We start from the raw sequence: 18,738 nt of genomic DNA on the forward strand, positions 1-18,738 counted from the left end.
CCTGTGTGCCGGGGTGTGCCGCCTTCTCCACTTCCCCTTGCCTGACCTCCACCGCCGCCCCTCCCTCCATTCGGTGCCGGCCAGGGAGGCGGCCCTGAGATGCCATCTAACAGCCTCCTTCCCCGTCCAGAGCCCAGGGCTGCGCATGGCGCGGGGGCCTCCTTCACCATCCTCCTCCCCAGCTGCACCCCACCTCCTACCAGTCCAGTCTTCCCCGGCTTGGGAAGGCTAGGCCCCTGCGAGGTCGCATGCCTTCCACCCCCGACGTGGGCCAGTGTGGCCCTGGCTGCTGTCACCAGGCAGGCATCCCGGGGTGGGGCCGGGGGCGGGGGGCTGCTCTGCCTGCACCTCCCTCTGTCCCCACTTCGCTGAGGTCCAGACCCTAGGTTCCCATGTCCTGGATGCCCAGCACCTCTCCCTCCAGGCCCTGCCCAGCTTCCCCCCTGGGTCAGTGACCCCAGCATCAGCCCTAGGCAGCCCTTCCCCTGCTAGAGGCTCCCTGAGAGCCCCACCCAGCCCAGGCCAGCCTCCCTGAATTTCTTAGGACTGGCGGAGGGGGGACTGACTCCCTCCCATCTCTGGGTCCAAGCAGCAGCTCGCTGACCACCAGCTGTGGCTCCAGGGGCTGCGTGTCAAGAAATCAGCAAGGGCGATGACCCTGGCTCTGGGCTGCTGGGGGGCTGGGCCAGGTGAAGACTGGCGGGGGACCAGGGCAGCCAGGTGTGGACAGCACATTTTCCCAGGGCTTGGCTGCCCTCTGGCAGTGGGGAGGAGGGGCTCGGCCGGCTGCCGGACCTGAGAGGCTGGAATTTGAGGCGGTTCTGCATGGTCTTTGGCTCCCGGACATAGATTCTTGGAACAAGGCTCAGCCTTCGGGGGAAGGGAGGGTCACCCCATCTGTCCAGACTGTCGACTCCAGGTAGGGCTGACTGAGGGAGCTCAAGGCCACGTGTGCCCCCCATCCTCTCTGCATGCCGCCTCTGCTTCCAGGAGAGGAGGACCGGAGCTGCCCTCTCACCTGGTCTGGGGGGTCCTGGGTGGACAGGAGCCAAGTCCTGGGAAAGTGCAGTGTCTGATCCCTTCCCTTGCCTCGGGGCAAGGAAGGTCCCTCGAAGGCCCAGCAGGCCCACGCTGGGGCAGAACCTCAGAGCAGAGTGGGGGGTCCCGGGGGACAAGCTGCTGAAAATAGGCCCTGGGAACGTCTGAGTGTCTGTGACTCAGCTGAGCCTGGGGGAGGGGGGAGACCCTGGAGAGGGAGCCAGCAGTTGCCCTGGGGCATTTGGCCCTTCAGCCCTAGGAGGGGACATCCTTGTCCATATTGAGGAAGGGGCCTGGAGGCCAGGGCACGGGGTGGGGGCTTCAAGGATGGTGGGGGGAGGCCAGAGCAAGTGCCACAGAAAACAGCGGGAGAGAGTGCAGGGGTGCTGTCCAGCTTGAGGGGCAGAGCTTTCCCAGTGGGTGAGGGTGGCTGGCCCCAGGCAGGGACTCCTCAGTGGTCACTGGCTCTCAGGTGCCTGGAGCCCAGCACTGCTGTGGAGGTACCTCGGGGCCCTCTTGGGAATCGTCCTGCAGGGTATCGTCCCTCCTGGTTCCCATCTGGGTCCCCAGCCAAGCTTGGGTGGTGCATGAACAGCCAAGGGCATGGGGGTGTGCGGACAGAAGGGTGAACATGGCCTCAGCCGATGCACCCAGAACCCCACAGCCACCTCCCACAGGTCTTTGGGCCCCGGGGTGCCCTCATGCTGTCCCTGTGCCAGGCAGGATGTTGTGGGCACAGAGGCAGCCTGGGGCAAGTGGCTGGGTTGCTCCGTGTTCCTGTCCTGGCCGCTTTGTCCCTCACGCTCCAGACACAGCCCCTGTGCCTGCTGGTAGCGCTGGGGGGCAAAGTGGGGGAAGGCTACAGCTTGGTGTGTATTAGGGGGCTTCCTGTGTCCTCCATTTGTTTGGGCAACAAATGCAAACAGCACCCCCAAAACAGTGGGGCAAGGGGTAGGCGGCCGGGCAAGGCAGATTTGGGTCTGGAACTGGCCCCTGGGCCGGGTCAGTGCCCCTCGCCCACAGGTGCCCCCGAGCCAGGTGAGCTGATGGAAGGTAGGACGTCTTGCACCTGGTGGGGCCCAGGTCTCCGGCGAAGCTGTCAGGGCCCTGACCGGTACCCAGCCGAGCCTCAGACGGAGGCGGGCTTGGATACAGACTCTGGGGGGAGGCACGATCTCCTCCAGGAGGTGGGGGCTGCAGCTGGTGTGGGGCTCCCATCCCCTCAGGTGGGCAAGATGGGTAGGGAGCACAAGGGAATTGGAGGAGCATTGCCAGCCTGTGGCTGAAGATTTGAGAGGGTTCCAGCGAACGAGTGTGTGTGTGTGTGTGTGTGTGTGTGTGTGTCTGATGTCTGGAAAAACTGCTGTGTACCAGTTAGAGGGCGAGGCACATGGCCCTTGGCTACTTTTGGCATTCCCCACCCCCCCCCCCGCCCCCACCCCCGCAGCCCTGTGACCATGGCAACAGGAAATAACAGCAGAGAAAGCTAGCCGGAACCTCACCACCCCAGGGATGGTACTCTCTCATGCTCCCCCATGGTGGGAGGGGCTGGAGTCACAGCGTGTGGGTGGGGGGCATCCCAGGGGCAGGGTGGGTGGACAGGTGGGCAGAGCTGGCTCCTGGCCCCACCTGCCTGGAGCCTTAAGGTGGTGCTGTGGGCCGGACAGAAACCTGGGGAGGCCGCTGGGGTACCCGGACAGATGCACTCACACAGTGATGCCCGTGGGCACCAGGACAGAGGTGGGTGCTTCCGGGCTCCCTGTGGGGCTCACTGCACCCCTCTAGCACTTCACCCTGGTAGGGGTGGAGGCAGCCCTGCCCTGGAGCCCCAGGCCTTCACCCAGCACTTGCCGCACATCCACGCAGGGCAGTCTTCTCAGGAAGCTGCTGGTGCTACGAGCAACATGTGTGTGACCGGAGCCCCATGACCCACTGTGACAGCCCCCCCCCCCCCCCCCAACCAGTGGGCCTCGGGCCCTTCCCGCAGCCCCTGCCTCTCTGGGCCTCTCTGGCCTGTCTACATTTCTGTCCCCTGCTGTGTGTGTTTCTGTGCGCCCATCCCCCCCACCCTTGCTCTTCCCCGGCCCGGCCTCTTTCCAGATCCCGGAGCCAGGAGATGAGGGAAGTCAGGATCCACCCTAGTGACCCTATCTGTCTGCAGCAGCATCGGGCACAGGCCAGGGAGACACCAAAGGATGGGATGGGGGGGTGGAGGAGGTCGGGCTGGTGGCCTTACCTCCGGAAACCGTGCCCAAGTGCCCCAGCGCTGGGCAGGGAGGGCCACGGGCCCGGACGTGACCGTGAGTGTGGAGGCTTCAAGGCTGGAGCAGGCCAGCGTCGATGGGTGGGAGTCCAGGGCTCCGGTGGCCTGTGGTGCGCACCCCCACTCCTGGGGGCAGTGGACAGCCAGCCGCTGAGCGTTTAGCGATGTGGTTGGTGCAAGCCTTGCAGACCCCAGGGCTCGCAGAGTCCCAGCCAGGGGCAGAACTGTGGTCTCAGAAAGGGGGTCTCAGGGAGGAGGGGGTGACGCAGGGAAGCATGAGGGGCAGGACGTGAGGGTGTGGGAGCTAGTGTGCCCTACTCGCCGGGGGCTCACTCTGGAGGTGGCCTCTGTGGCCCTGCATCCCTGGCCGCTGCCACCCTTACCCCAAGCCAGGCCTCTTTTGGGGGGCAGAGGGCGGGCCCTGTGGGGGTGCGTGTGGGGGCAGCCATGGTTTCCCTCCCCCCTCCCAGTGCCAGGCCGGAGGCCTATGGTGGGGAGGTGGGCTTCAGGGAGGGTGAGGTTGGAGTCGCTGGGTGCCTGTGGGGAGGCCAGAAGCCCCTGGGTCCTGTCAGAGGATGGTCTCCAGCACCTTCCAAGAAGATGGGGCCTGGATAGGCCCAGGGTGGTTTGGTGTTGAGAGATGGGTGTGTCAGCAGATGAGGAGGAGGGTGGGAGCCTAAGGGAGGGACATGGGCAACCCGGAGAAAGGGAGGAAGGGTGGGGCACTGGGGGGCCAGAGCGGGGGTGAGGGGCTGGGGCGCTGGGGGTCCTGAGGTCTGGGACGTTGGGGCCAAGCGGGGGAGGGGGCTGCGGCGCTGGGGGGCCAAGGGGCTGGGGCCTCGACAGGGGGCTGGAGCTTAGCTGAGGAGCCAAGAAACTGGGTGTGGTCAGGGGAGGATCCGTTGAGCAGGCAGAGGGGACAGCCCCCCCCCCCCCCCCAGCAGAGAGGACTGTGGCCAGGGTGCCAGTGGCCAGGAGGGAATGGCCTAGCGGGCAGGGACTTCCTAAGGGGACATGGAGGCCGGGACCCCAGCCAGGCTGAAGCCTAGGTCTGGGCTGAAAGGCGGCTGGGAGACCCCGCCAGCCCCCTGGACACTTCCCACTCCCAGGGTGGGTGGAGTAGGCCGGTCTCCACCTGGCACCGGCCCGCACTTGTCCTGGGCGTCGGACTTGAGCCACTCCCGTCGTGCGCTCTCGTGCTCTTCCCGCAGAGATAAGGAGCCCTTCGCGCAGAGATGCCCTGTGCGTGGCCGCGCTCACCCCCGCGCTCACACTGGTCACTGTTACCGCGGAGGGGAGGGAGGGGACGTCCCGTCTCGAAGTCCCCTCTTCCAAATTTCCCGGGCTGCTGTCCAATGGACTTCCCAGGCAGCGGCGGGGGTGGAGGGCTCGCAGAGGCCGGGATGTCCCTTGGGGGTGGGGGGCTGGGGAGGGGTGGGCGTCCGAGCTCCGCGTGTGATGAAGGCCGGAGGGGAGATTCACGGGGGGAGGGGCTACAAGGCTGAGACGTCGCTGGTCCCCAGCCCTCTGTCTGGGAGAGGGTCGGGTCAAAGTGTGGGGAGAAGGAAGTTCGCACACGCTGGTTTGCATCTATTTGCATTTTATCGGTGACTCCCTGGATCCCAGCTATCTGGGGCTCGGAGGTCTGGTGTCGGAGGACTGGGGGCTGGGGCGCTGGGGGGCCGGGGCTTCCTGGCCCTGGGGAGCCCCTTCCCCAGATCCCGGACCCTGGGCAAGGGGCGGGGCAGTAGCCCCCGGAGGAGCCCCGCCCCTTCAGCGCATCCCCAGGGATCTCGTGCGCTCCTTGAACCGCTCCCTACCCCGTCGTCGGTTAGGCCCGATGCTGCCTGAAGGCGGGGGTGGACCAGATGACCCTTCTTGGCTGGTTGGCCTGGAATCCAAGTCCGTGGGTCCAAATCCTGGACTCAGGGGGCGGGGCTCGAGGGGCGGGTCCCAAAGGGGCGGGGTCTTGGGGTCCCTGAAAGGCGCACACCCCGCGGGACCCACCCAGTCCGGCTCTCCTGTCTGCTCCTGACCGGTCGTTCACGCCTGACCCCTTGCCGCCATGCCCAAGTGCCCCAAGTGCGACAAGGAAGTGTACTTTGGTGAGCGCACCCCTCCCGCCCCCCGCCCCCCTCCCCGGCCCACTCCCGGCCGGGACCGCGGTGCACCCAGGGACTACGAACAGGGCTTCTCCGGAGGGCTGGGCGCGCTGGGGACCCTGGGGCAGCGTGCCGGGAGCCGACACTTCAGCCCTGCCGGCGACGGCTTGGGTATGCGGATCAGGACCCCTGTGTGGGGTGGCCCGAGGTCTCTGCTGATTCGACGTCTCTGGCCCGCTCTCTCTCCTTCGGTCCCGCTGGGTCTCCCCGATTCTGGGTTCCCCCTTCTCTGGGTCTCCCTGACTCTGGGACTCCCCGTCGCTGGATCTCCCCAACTGTCCCGTTCCCCCTCGGCGCGCCCTGGGCGGGGACCGCGCGGCCAAGGAAGAAACGCTGCGCTCTGGCCGCCCCTCCCATAGCTAAGTAGAAACAGACGCGGAAACCGGCGCCCGGGGCGCGATCCCGGGCGCGCTCACACCCCGGGTGGCGCCTCCCTGCCCCGCGCCCCGGGGCCCACCCAGGAGAGAGGCGGGAGGAAGTGGGAAGGGTCTCCCCCGCCTACGCCCCGGAGAAGGGCGCCTGCAGGCCCCATCTCCGACCACCCCCGCAGGTCACCCAGGCCCCCCACCCTGGCCCTCGAGGCCTCTTCCTGCAGCTCCACGCAGCGCCCCCTGCCGTTTGTTTGGCTGGACACGCCTAGGGGACTGGGGGTGCCCCTCCCCACCCACGGGCACGGAGGCCAGCTGAGACCCTGGGTGGGCCACCAGGCGGGCGTGGGTGAGACCATGTGCGGAAGGAGCTGGAGAAGGCTGTTACTTTAGGCTGTTATGTTAGCAGACGGGTGTGCCCTGTGGCCCCAGAGCAATATCTTACAGTAGGGGAGGGGTGTATGTACCTCTGCAGCTGAGCGGGTGACCTCTCTGGGGAAGGACTGGCACCGGCCTTGCCTGAAGTGTGAGAAATGCGGAAAGACGCTGACATCAGGGGGCCACGCTGAGGTAGGTGGGGCCCGGAGGGCAGTGGCGGGCGCAGGGTGAGGGGTGACAGCCCCTCATGGCCCTTGTCTCTGCAGCATGAAGGCAAGCCCTACTGCAACCACCCCTGCTACGCCGCCATGTTCGGGCCCAAAGGTACGCTTCCTGCTTCCTACGCATGGCCCCTGAGCTGCCTTCCTCCTCCCCCCAGCCTCCCCAGCACCTCCCCCCCCCCCCCAACCTGGTAACCTGCCTACTCTTTTCTCTGCAGGCTTTGGGCGGGGTGGCGCTGAGAGTCACACTTTCAAATAAACCCAGGTACACCCCCATCCCCCAGCGCAGACCCTCAGGCCTTCAGGATGGTCCCTGCACTCCCGGGTGAGGCCTGACTGCTCACTGGACCTGCACTCACTTCTGTCCTCTGACCTCTCTGCGCAGGTCGTGGAAACGCTGTCCCTGGTTGTCCACCGGGCCACTGCCCTTCCAGGCTGATTCCAGGCCTTATCCCCAGGCACCCGGGCTCCCCTGTAGTCTCCCTGGCCCTCAATAAAGCTGAGCACTCAGAAGCCCTGCCTCTGTGTGTGTGTGTGTGTGTGTGTGTGTGTGCGTGCGTGCGTGCGTGCGTGTGTGTGTGTATACATGCCCGCTGAGTGCACTGACAGGGTGACAGGGGGATGGTTCAAGGGAGCCGCCACTGGGGGTTCTGACTCCTGGCCCTGCCAGGAGCCCTGCTCTTCCTGCTGTGCTGTTCCCCGGGGCTGCCACAAGGCTGAAGCTTCCTCTGCAAGGCAGGCGGCTGGCCACCCTGGAAGGCCCTGTGGTGGCTCAGCTCCCCAGCTCCCAGGCCCCCTAATGCCCCCTCGGTTCAGGGATGGGGCTAAGGGTGGGTCAACAGGTCAGCGGGAACATGAGGCCTGGTAGTCGGTTGATGGTGGCCACAGGGTGAATCAGCTGTGCTCAAGCTGGTTCCGTTTTTTGAGAAGCTTTCGGGGCCTTGTGGTGGGGAGTCCTCGCCTGCTCTCTCCACTTCCTGCCCACCCTTGTCTCCGTTCCCCACCTGCCTTGGTGGACCAGGCCAGCCCCGTTCCTGCAGGGGCATCTGCCTGGACAGCACCGCCCCTCTTTTTGTACACCCTCCCTCCAGAGTAGCAAGTAGCCAGCGGCCAAGTGGGGAATTTGAGGACTAGCTGGGCAGTGGATAGTTGGGGGCTTTCTGGAAATGCCCATGTCAGTTCTGGCAGCAGCTGCAGACTGGACCACACTCATTACCCCCACTGGCCATTCAGTCTCCAGTCCTGGCAGAGGGCCACCGCTCCCAGGCCTTGGCCCTACCCAGGCCTTGCAGGGCTGAGCTGGACGGGCTGTTGGGGGCCTCAAGGGCTGCGTGTAGGGTGTGTGTGTGTGTGTGGGGGGGGGGGTTGTTGGGTGGCTCACAGAGCTCCAAAGGGTGGGAGCCATAGTGCACCTGGTGGGGAGGGGGTGGGAGAGAACAGATGGTGCTAAGGTGAGGCGGGGTTTCTCAGCACCGTGGAAGGGCGGGACCTGCCACCCGCCGGGGCCTGCGGGGCTGAATCTGAGATTCAGCAGTGTCTTGCGCCACAGTGAGGAGTGGGGGTACCCCGGAAAATCTGGGCCAAGTGCTGGGGGCGGGGGGCAGCGCTGCCCCCGTGTAGCCCACAGCCAGGTGGGACAGTTGAAGGGATGAGGCCTGCCGCCAGAGGGGGCCTGACCAGGCCAGGACGCAGGACAGCACTTCAGGTGGCACACTCAGAGAGAAGACCCGCTGGGCTGGGCGGGTGGCTCAGGGGTGTGGTCTTTATTTTGACGGCCGCAGGGCGCTACGCCTGGCTCAGCAGAGTGGCCTGCCTGCGGAACCCGGCACGGCGAAGCTGGGGGCCTGGCAGTAGTGTCCCCTGCCCGCGGGGCAGGTGACCGGCCCCGCGACGGTGTGTGGGGTGGGGATGGGGGTGGAACACAGGCCTAGGAGCGGGCCGCGCGGGAGAGAGGGAGGAGGCCAAAGGTGGGGACCTGGGGCGCCGGGACCCGCCGCCGACGCACTTCCTGAGGGCGTGGCCCCCGCCGGGGGGGGGGGGGGGAGGGGGCGGTGGAGGAAGCGTAGGAGGCTGGCGTGGGCAGGGCGAGGGTCGGAGGGCTGGTGGCTCTGTCCTCCCGACCTCTTCGCTGAGGTGTAATTCACGTGCCACACGTACAAAATTCGCCCGTGCCGTCCGTCAGCTCTAACCGATGTGCAGGGTTCTACAGCCGCCCCGCGTGCCCGCGCGCGCCACCTGCTGTGTGGGGCGTTTCCTACGCGCACCGTGGACACGCGACAGCGCTGCGCGCCCTGCGCCTTTCACGAGCCGGGGCGTCCGTGCGCACTGCCGGGCTCTGGGACCGCGGGCGAGCGCTTCGCTGCCCTCCCTGGCACCGCGTCCTCGGCCGCTCCTATGCGGCGGCGGAAGGAGACTTCCTGGGTGCAGAACAGCGAGGCCGGGAGGACCGGGCCGGGGTCCGGGTGTAGGTTTGGGGTGGGAAGGGGGCCGCCCGCATCCCGCGGGAACCCCTGGTGAGCGGGCCGGCCGGGCTCCCGGAGGCACAGGGACGCCCGCGAGGGTCGGCGGCGCCTGGCTGCGTTGCGCTCCCGGCCGCAGGGGGCGCCCGGAGCGCGGCCCAAAGCCCTCCGCGGGTTGCTAGGCTGCCATTTGGCGCTAAGATGGGTGAGGCGCTGATTGGTGGGGTCTGGACGAGGCGGCTGTCGGGTGTCGCAGCGACTGGGCCACAAAAAGCGTACCCCGGAGCTGTCGTCGCCAATTGGCCCCGAGAGCACCGGAAATGCCTGCGCACTGGACAGAAGAGACTGCACTCAAAGGCCGGGGGCACCGCTCATTGGGCCGACGCTGGAGGCGTGTCTCGACCCGTTCGGTGATTGGGCGTGGGCCTAGCAGAGACGGCACCGGCGCGGTGATTGGACGCTGGGACCCAGCGGCCGCGGCGCGCAATCCGAGGAAAGTCAGTGCAAGCTGCATGGGGCGGCGGCGGCGCAGGGTGGACCGGGGAGCCGCGGTCGGGGCCTTGCCCGAGGCCATCGCCGCGCTGAGTCGGACGCTGCCCGCTGGGCCCAGCCCCGAGATCTTCCGCCGCGCCAAGTTCGACCGTCCGGAGGCGGTGAGGCCCGCGGGGCCCGGGGCCGGGTCGGCAGGAGCCGGGGAGGACGCAGGGTGGCGGCCGGCCCAGCTGACCGTCGCTCTTCGATCCCCGCAGGCCCCGGCGCTCTGGCAGCTGCTCTTTCGCGTGCTCTCGCCGCTGTCAGCCAACGGCGCCTCGGCGCCCCCAGCCCAGGGTAAGCCCCGCTCCGGGGAGGCCCTGGCTCCGCCCCCTCACGCAAGTCCCGCCCCGTTAATCACTCCCCAGAGTGAGCCTTGTCCCGTGGGCCCTGGCTCCTCCCACTCGCCTCGCTGGGTCCCTCTCCTGTAAGGCCCCCTGAACGGCTAGCCCCGCCCCCTGCAAGCCCCGCCCAGGTGGGCCATTGCCCCGTCCACCCACCAGGGGCCGTCCAACTCATGCAAGCCCCTCCCCGGTCGAGCACGTCCCAACAGTAAGCCACGCCCTGTTGGCCTTCGCTCCTCCCACTCACATCACGAGGTCCGCCTCCTGTAAAGTCCCAAACTGGTTAGCCCCGCCCCCCTGGCAAGCCCCGCCTCAGGCGGGTCCTGGCTTCACCCAGTCCACCACGCTCCCAGCTGGCAAAGCCCCGCCCACCTCATAAGCCGTGTCCCCATTAGCCTTGGCTCTCTCATCTTGCAAGTCCCCCGATTGTCCCCTCCTAAACCTGGCCTCTGCTTGGGGGTCATGCGGGGGTCCCTAGAAGGTCTGGTGGCGCACTCCTAATGGGTGGCTCCCTGAGCAGGCGAACCCCCATCTACAGAGGCCCAAGTCCGAGTGGTGAAGTCGGAGCTGCACTCCCAGGGCTACCCCAGGCGGGCGCTGGCACAGCTCCCTGAGGACGGCTCCCAGGGCAGTCGCGAGCTTCTGCTGGCCTTGGCCTGGCTCCTGGCCCGCGGGCCCCTGCTCGAGCGGCTGCTGGCCCAGACCCGCGTGCGGCTGGGCGACGAGATACCCCTGTGCGAGGTGGGTGTGGGGTGAGAGGGAGTGGGGCCGGGTCCTGGCTGGGACCCTGGATGCGGCCTGGGACAGCCCTGTGGGGTGGGTGTCGCCCTCTCCACTGCTCTCTCCTCCTCCCCTGCCCTTCCCTTGGGGGCAGTGTTGGGTGTGTGCTCACTGGACGTGGGTGTGTGGCACCCCTGAGGACCATGGCACTCATTCCAGGGGCCTCTTTTCCTGGGGTCTCCGCTGGGGGTGTGGGAGCAGGGCGTGACCCTTGTCCCTCTCTAGTGTGAAGCCCTGGCCAGGCCTGGCCCCCCTGTACCCCGTGTGGAAGCAGATGGCCCTGTGGACATACGCCACTTGCAGTGGCTGATGGGAAAGCTGCGGTTCCAGTGGCGGAAGCTGATCACCAGTCAGCAGGAGCAGTGTGCCCTCCTGGGCAAGGTACTGTCACTGGGGACTGTCCCCCGGGGACACTTACTGTCCATACTACAGGCTGGAGCCTGGCCTTTGACTGGATGTGGCCCTTCCCAAGCCTGGCTGGGAGCTGACTGGTTGGCCACTGCCCTGTGGTGGCCCAGAGCCTGAGCCCAGGGCTCCAGGTGGTCCAGGAGGGGTCATAGGGCAGGTGGAGCTGGGCATCACTGGGGCCAGGAGCCTGTGGGGTTGACTTTCCTGTTCCCCGGAAGTCATCAGAGGCCTCAGACTCTGTCTCTGAGCCACGAAGTAGGCTCTGGGTGCTGTGGGAGCCGCTGCTGCCTGGGCATGTTTTGGGAAGGAAGGTACCCCCTCCTTCTGCCACATCCTGGGTGGAGGCTGATGGGCAGCGGGCGGCTTCTGTAGAGTTCCCAAAGGCCAGTAAGGCTCAGCTGTGGGGCACAGGTCACCCTTACAGGTCCAGTGCAAAACCTGGGCCGAGAGGGGGTTGGGCGGGGGGGCCTCAGACTCCCACCGATGTAGGGCTCCTTGATGCTGGGACCCCCCCCACCCTGCACGTCTGCCCCTGCAGGGGACCTGTTCATCCCTCAGCTCTTCTCCGGAGCTGTGTCGCTCCGGCTCGGACTGGGCTCCTGTCACTCCTCCTGCTTGGGACATGGCCACCAGTGACCTCTGTGATGCCTTGAGGCCGGACCTTGCTGGGAAGCCTTCCCTGTCCCCCAGGTCCAGACAGTCACTCTGTGTCCTTGCCATTGTCTTCGCTGGATCTCCTAGCCTGTCCAGGGGCTGTTTCTCCCACCACCCGGACCTGGCAGTCAGGGGGCTTAGAAGCAGGGATGCCCGATTCCAGTTCCACCGCACCCCTGGGAACTGGGCAGGATGGGGAAGCTGTAGGCGGCACTGCCCATACCCCACTCTCTGCAGGAGCCTCCTGCAGGGCCCAGGGCCAGCTCCCCCGCGGTGCGGACTATTGTCCTGAGCCTGACCCTGGCCTGCCCTGACCACCTTGGCCAGGCATGGCCCATTTTCCTCGCCTGCAAGGCAGGCCCCCAAAGCCTCACCTGGAGCTGGGAGAGGCGCCCCTTCCTACTCAACCTGGGGTTCACGCTGCCCATTTCAGATCCACACATACACCCGCGGCTGCCACAGTGACCGCAGCCTTGGCCACCTGTCTGTTGCCGAGACCGAGCTGCTCAGGGACGCGGAGGGCGGCCAGCAGGTGAGGGCTGGTGCATGTCGGTGCCGTAGGGCTGCAGACGGCGCGAGGTGGTGGGGGCCGAGGTGGGGAGGGTCCTGGGAGGGAGGACCCAGGCGACCGGCTTTGAGCCGTGGGTGACTGCCCAACTCACCATCTTGCTGGTGGGGGGTCCCAGACATGTCCTCAGGGCCTCCCCCAGCTCCCAGACCATCCGGTGTTGCAGAAATCCAGGCCACGTGGCCGTGTGTGTGCGTGTGGCTGGGCACAGTTAGCGAGGGAGGGGGGCTGGTCTAGCGTGCCCCGTCCCTCGCTGACTTTCTTTTCAGGACGCCCCCGTCTGTCATTATTGTTTCCTTCCCTCAGGCTGGCATGGCCAGGACGTCCTGGGACAGGCCCAGGGCTGGCTGTCACTTGACGGTTGGGCTCTGGCTGGTCCAGAGTGTGAGGCTGGCACTGTCCAGCCTGGGGGGCCCTTGGCCAGGCAGGTGGGCTGAGGCTCAGGGCTGGTGTGGCCCCTCTTTCCAGGCCCAGCGGACCCCAGCTCGGGAGGTGTGTGCTTTCAGAGAGTTGTGCCTCCCTTTGTGGGGTTGGGGCAGCCGCCGGGGGGGCGCTTGCCAGGCCTGCAGTCCTGGCCAGCACGTGGCCAGCCCTCCCAGGCAGGGCTGCGCGCATTCTCTGGAAGTGCTGAGGCGGTATCTTGGCGACCTGAGGTGCCCTCGGCCAGGTCCCCTTTTACGGGTGACTCAGCGAGGCCCAGGCTTCCTGCCCTTGGTCCCTCTGGGTTGGAGCAGGGCTGAGGCTGCGCCGGCTTCAGCCAGATGTGGCCTGGGGTCCCGGTCTCTGTGGTGGTGGTGGGTGGGAGCCCGTCGCGCGCCCCCCCCCCCCCCCCCGAAGCTGGGGTGTGCGGGCGCCTCCGGACTGCAGACGGCGTGAGGTCGTTGGGGGTCACGGTTGGCTTCCTCCCAAGGTTTCTGGGGGGGTTGCTGGCAGAAGCCCGGATCGGTGTACCCAAAGAGCCCGCACTCTTGGGATGGGTCCCAGAAGCTTCTGGAGTGATCTATGGTTGCTGTGTGAGTGGCCAGGCGTGCTGCGGAGTAGCTGGACAGTGAGCGTGCTTGGTTACTGGCCGGGCCTGCAGCCCTTCTCATGTCCCTGTGCCTCCCCGCCTGCCCTGGCCACAGCGCAGTGGCGTGCGGTGGGGAGGTGGCTGCCTCAGGAGACTCCAGCACGGGGCCTGCACGTGGGGGGACAGTGGGGGCGTGTTGCCTCTTCCTGCTGTGCCTGCCCTCCTTCCCATAGCCTGGGAGGTGGGGAGCACCTGGGGACCGTTCCACATTCACTGTGTGTATGCGTACAGGGACGTGGGTGCACCTGGCACCCTCCGGGCTTCAGGCCGTGCTCCCCTGGGCCCACAGAGTGGTTCTGTCTGTGCCTGGCTTTACAAGCGATGGGCTGGGTCCTTGGCTTGGCATTCAAGGCCGCTCCCCACCTGGCCTCCGGATCCCTGGAGCCCCAGGTACCTGCTGCAGCAGCAAGCAGGCCCCTGGTGGCTCGGCTGGCAGCCTGTTTGCTGTCTGCAGGGGCAGAGCAGGGGTCCCTTCCCGGCCAGGGGAGACCCTGGGTCACGGGTGCCTGTCGTACAGGGCCTGTGCACTGGCCCTCCGTGAGCGGTGGCTTGTCAGAGCTCTCGTGTGGCCACCGTGCTCTGGCCCTTTGTCCTGGCCTCAGAGCATGCTGCTGCGTTCCCAGGAAGCCCGGCACACCTGTCTTCCAGAAGGAGCAGTGCCTGTGGCCTGGATGGTAGGCTGGTGGCTGCCTTCAGAGAGGGGCCACAGCAGGTGCAGGCCTGTGGCTTCCTGAGGGGGCAGCGGGGGCAGGATGGAGCGGGTGTTGGGGGGAGGCCTCAACAGCACCTCCCTGGTCGGTGGGCCCCCTGGTGGTGGAAGCCGAGGCTGGGGCAGGTGCTGCTGCGCTCCAGCGCGCGGCCACATATTCCTGCGGGGTCTGCAGGTTTGGGGCTGCGTGAGCCGGGCAGGGGGCAGTGCGGGGTGCAGCTGGGCCCTGCATGCCGGTGCCCAGGCCCAGCCTCCGCCCTGCCTTCCTGAGGTTATACAGAGGGTTTCCCGCCCCGAGAGCCTGGCGGGCTGCCCCTTCTGGGACCTCCTCATCTGCCTACAGTCTCCCGGGTGCAGCCCCCCAGTCAGTGAGGGATGTGGGGCAGAGGTCCCGAGTTGGCGCTTGGGCTCAGCCCCTGACCCTGTGGGGACGGTGGGTGTCTCTGAGGCCCCAGCCTGGAGGTGGGGCTGCCGTATCCTGCCCGCAGGGGGGTGGCTCTGCCATTGCGGGGCCAGGGGGACTGGTGAGCACGGTGGTCGGGTGCTCGGTGCTGGGGGTCCCAGGTGGGGTTCTGACCCGGCCACGGTTTATGGTCTGCTTTGCAGCTGCTTCGGAGGCTGGAGAGCGAGAATGTGCGCCTGGAGGCAGCCCTGCATTGGAGGCGCCAGGAGCTGGTCTTCTGGCGGTGGATGGTGTGACTGGCTCCCCTCCCTGTCCCGGCCTTGACCACGGCAGCCCCGGGGTGGGGGCATCTTCCTAGTTCTCGGACAGGAAGAGGAGGTTGGGGGAGGCAACAGACACACCCAGCCACCAAGCTGGCTTTGCAGGCCGGCTGGCTCTGAGTCTCTGCCTCTTTGCGGATGTCTGTCTGTCCGTCGCCTACCCTGCCCAGCTGCTGGGGAGCCCAGACTCCTCAGGGGTCCACAAGTCTGGGTGCCTCCCTGGCTTCCAGCTCACTGTGCCACCGGGGGGGGGGGGGGTGGCCGCTGCCCCCGGGCCTCTATTCCCTCTGTCCCCGTTGGCTGAGGGGCTGGACCTGGGGTCGAGGCCCGGACAAGCTGCCTGCCACTCACTCAGTCTCTCTCCGCAGGACACAGTCCTGGGCACCTGCCCTCCAGAGGCCTCGCAGCCCACGTTTGTGCCGCGGATCCCCGAGCGGGGGGCTGGCGAGTGGGAGCTGGTGGCCCGCGAGCTGCAGGCCCTACAGGAGGAGTTGCAGGGAGCCGCGGAGCCCCGGCGGGCAGCCTGGGAGGCCAGGGTGAGAGGGCTGGGGGCTGGTGTTGGGGCCGAGGGGGCCCGAAGGCCGTGTCCTGGGCAGGATGTGGCCGCCCCTGGTTCACGAGCTGCCGTCTGCCCCATGCAGGTTGGAGGCTGGGGGCCCGAGTGGAGTGCGGTGCAGCGGGCCTTACGGGAGGCCGTGGGACTCGAGCTGGCAGCCCTTCAGCGGGCCTGGGAGCAAGGTGGGGCCGCAGCCCAGCCCCACGGGCCCTGCCGGCTGGTGAAGAGTGACGCCGGAGCCTCGGGGGGCCCAGGCCTGCGGGCGGCCCAGGTGATTGAGATGCTGAGGAGCCGGGAGGCCTGCCTGGAGGCAGTGCTGTGCCAGCTGCAGAGACAGTGTCGGCAGGAACTGGCCAGGCTGGCGGGAGCCCTGCCCGGCCTCATCTGGATCTTGCCACCCGGTCGTTGAGGCCCTGTGCCCGCCTCGAGGGGGACCTGCCCTGACCCGCCCTGGTTGGGCCTCGGAGGGGCAGATTTCAGGGTGGTGGCAGGGACGACGCAGACACAGGGCCCCAGGCATGGTCTCCCTGAGCCCTGGGGCTGTCCCCACCTGGGGCAGAGCCCAGCCCTTGGCTAGTAATACTGGGGGCAGGCATGACAGGCCCAGTGTGGAGTCCATGGGCCTTCAGGACCAAGAGAGGACCCAGAAATAAGTCGCAGAGACCTCCCTGCAGGGGTGAGGCTCTGTTCTGGCCCTCCCTCTGCCACCCTTCCACGTTCCTATCTGGGGCAGGTTGGGGAGGGTCCGGTCTGTGCTCAGACCCAGGGGAAGGGGACCCTGGGGGGTGGTTGCCGAAGCTGGGCTGGTCCAGCGCTGCCCAGGTGCTGGCAGGTCAGGCATGGCCTGCAACACGGCGTGGGGATCGGGGTCCTTCGGGGGATTGCCCCGCATGCCCGCTACACACTGTGCCCCGGGCCCCTACTGCACACCCCGCCCTGTGGGTGCCTGGTGTGTGCGTGGGGGGCAGGGACGCCGGCTGGGAGCCTGGGGGTAGGGGGCTCTGCTCCTCTCCTGGGAGCGGTGCTGGGGGTGAGGGGGAGGCCACTGTGGACAGAGGGGGCTTTGTTCCCGAGACTGGTCGGGGAGCTGGGCTCGGCCCTGACAAAGAGCCATCTGTGTCTGGGGGATGCGCCCCCAGCTTGCCGGAACAGGCCCCCTCCATCCTGGGGGCTCAGCCTCTCGGCACCCCTCACCCAGCAGGCGCAGACAGCCGTGTCCCTGCCTCCCTCGCCAGGCTCCCCTGTCCTAGGGCGATTGAACCCCAGGCTGCTGCTGGGCGGGCCTAGGGGCCTGTCCGCGGCCTCCTGCTGCCAGCCAGTTCAGGCCCGAGGACACTTCCACGCCTGGGCCCCGCAAGAACATTCTCTCACTGGCTCTTCCTGCCTGGCTGGCGTGTTGCTGGTGTTGCCTGGTCTCGGCCAGCCTGCCCCCACCCCGACCCCCGTCCCTTGGGGGCGTCGAGTTCTCCCCTCCCCACACGGCCCCCTCCCAGCTCCTCACGTGCTCCAGCTGTGGCCCAGGGCCCGCGGGGCCCCGGCCCTCCACCTGCCGCCTCAGTGTGTGAAGTCACTTCTAGAACCCCTGCCTGCTGGGCCCTCCGCCATCCTCCTAGCCGCTGGACAGGACCCTTCCTGGAAACAAGTCATTCAAAGTTCCCTGTCCTCTGTGAGTGCCATTGAGTCAGGACACCCACTGGGCCCCGAGAACGAATTTTAGAAACCAAATGCAAACTCGGTGTTCTGGAGCTGTCCCTTCTCAAACTGCTCTGTGGATCCAATACAGCCCACTCGAGGCCCCACGTGTGTCTGTGTGTCTGTGGGAGTTCGGCGCGGATTCTGAGAGACACGAGGTGCCACAGGCCAAGTCGGGGGGAAGCGAGGCACACTCGGTGGTCCAGGGAGCAGGCTGGGCTCTGACATTGGCTCCTACTGTTGCCGCCACGTTAGCACGCGCTTAGTGGCTCAGAAGCACAGAAGCATGGCCGCCTTCCTGTAGGGGGGGGCCGCAGCCATCACGGTCCCCGGCCCCCAGCCCCGGTCAGGGACCTTAGTCCTCTTCTGCACGTGACATGGCAGGTCCGCAGGCCTGCGGCAGGGCCTGGGCACCACCCAGCCCCCTGCGGCCCCACGGAACAGATGCAGGCCTGGCCCAGCTAGCTCGAGTACGCGGGTTCTGCCTGGGACAGGCCCGTGCTGCGGGGGCCCAGGGTTCCCCATGGAGATGTGAAGGCAGAGCAGCCTGTGGGGGCCCAGGACCCCATACTCCACTGGCCCCCATGGACGCCAGAAACTTCTGCTTATCGGAGACCCCGTAAAGACCGGGAAAGACAGGCCACGGGAGAATCCGTTGGCGACACTTGTAACCTGTGAAGAGAGGGTAGGGGAAACGGTTTTGAGGAAGACAGAGCGGGCCTGGGGCAGGCACCGCGGGGAGGAGGAGACGGGGTGGTGATGTGCCCGCAAGCTGCTGGGTGGGTGCAGGGCCTGCGCAGGGCAGGGGCTGGCGGGCCTGGGCCAACGCTGGGGACGGCCGCCCGGCAGCCGAGCCAGGAACAGCAGACTGTGGGCGATGCCGTGGCCAGGACTGGGAAGGTGAGGGGAAGTACAGACGGGCCGCAGAAGGTGACGCACGGGGAGGCCGTGGGGAAGAGCCCAGCGACCATCACAGCAGGGCAGGGCTGCGGTCTGTGTCCCCTGCTCCTCGGGCCTGTGTTCACAGGGATCCGCAGCACCTGTGCTGGCCTCCTCCCATGTTTTATCCACTGGGGCACCGACAGGACCTCCGGCGAAGCCCCGCCCGTGAGCGCGTCCGCACTTGGCCTCTCGTGATCACGGCATCCTGTCCCTGCTCCAGCGCCTGGGTCCTTCTGGCCCTGACCTCACCGCCCAGGGCTGGCTTTCTCTCCCTTCAGGGCACGGCCTCCTCACCCTCATTGGTCGACCTTGGCCGGGCCTGGGCTTGGGGCACGGCGACTGGACCAGGCCCTCCAGGACCCTTTGTGGCTCGTGTCTCTAGGGGGACACTCGCGGGGTGTTCCCGGGATGGGGTACTTCTCAGCGGCACTTATGGGGGAAGTTGGGTCCGAGGGGCGCAGCTGGTGACCTGGTCCACACCCCCCCCGCCCCGGTCCTCGCCTGTGGTCGTGGCCTCCAGCCCTGCACCTGCCCCACGCTCCTGTGTCCCCCCAGGGTCTTGGGTACTGAGTGTGGCCAGCTGCCCTCCTCCCCTCTCTGTCCCTTCTTGGCTGAGCTCACCGTTGGTGAGCAAGGAGTCACTTGGTGCCTGAAGTGTGCCTGCCGTGGGGTGGGGGCCAGAGACCTGGACGAGGGGCACCTAGTGTCCCAGGAGGGTGGTGAGACAGAGGAAACGGGGTGCATTGGGGGCAGCACAGGCACTCGGAGGGGGCGGGGAGGGGTGGGGGCTGTAGACTCCTGTGGCCCAGTCAGGCTTCGCTGGGACGCGGGGCTCAGGGCTTCGTTCCCACAGGCCCCCTCCGCTGCTGGGGC

General features: G+C 67.4%; 2 protein-coding genes across 8 annotated transcripts; both read left to right on the top strand.

Annotated features, from left to right (window-relative positions):
* The first annotated feature begins 5,255 nt into the window (after nt 1-5,255).
* On the top strand, nt 5,256-6,943 carry CRIP1 (cysteine rich protein 1). Of its 2 annotated transcripts, XM_047861152.1 has the most exons (5): nt 5,256-5,406; nt 6,307-6,401; nt 6,476-6,533; nt 6,649-6,695; nt 6,816-6,943. In XM_047861152.1, exons 1-4 carry the CDS (start codon nt 5,367-5,369, stop codon nt 6,687-6,689), a joined length of 234 nt encoding a protein of 77 aa, XP_047717108.1. In that variant the 5' UTR covers nt 5,256-5,366; the 3' UTR covers nt 6,690-6,695; nt 6,816-6,943. The 2 variants fall into 2 exon arrangements, with proteins under 2 accessions (XP_047717108.1, XP_047717107.1); XM_047861151.1 differs by having other exon boundaries at nt 6,649-6,943.
* Nucleotides 6,944-8,521: 1,578 nt separating this feature from the next.
* TEDC1 (tubulin epsilon and delta complex 1) lies at nt 8,522-18,458 on the top strand. Of its 6 annotated transcripts, none has more exons than XM_047861142.1 (8): nt 8,529-9,542; nt 9,639-9,717; nt 10,285-10,505; nt 10,770-10,925; nt 12,040-12,138; nt 14,559-14,645; nt 15,044-15,211; nt 15,317-18,458. In XM_047861142.1, the coding sequence occupies exons 1-8, from the start codon at nt 9,210-9,212 to the stop codon at nt 15,638-15,640; spliced, it is 1,467 nt and encodes a 488-aa protein (XP_047717098.1). In that variant the 5' UTR covers nt 8,529-9,209; the 3' UTR covers nt 15,641-18,458. The 6 variants fall into 6 exon arrangements, with proteins under 6 accessions (XP_047717104.1, XP_047717102.1, XP_047717100.1 ...); XM_047861143.1 differs by having other exon boundaries at nt 10,303-10,505; XM_047861144.1 differs by lacking the exon at nt 12,040-12,138 and having other exon boundaries at nt 8,527-9,542.
* Nucleotides 18,459-18,738: the final 280 nt, after the last annotated feature.

Source organism: Prionailurus viverrinus, chromosome B3 (assembly GCF_022837055.1).
Source record: "Prionailurus viverrinus isolate Anna chromosome B3, UM_Priviv_1.0, whole genome shotgun sequence".
In the NCBI taxonomy this organism is placed as follows: Eukaryota; Metazoa; Chordata; class Mammalia; order Carnivora; family Felidae; genus Prionailurus; species Prionailurus viverrinus.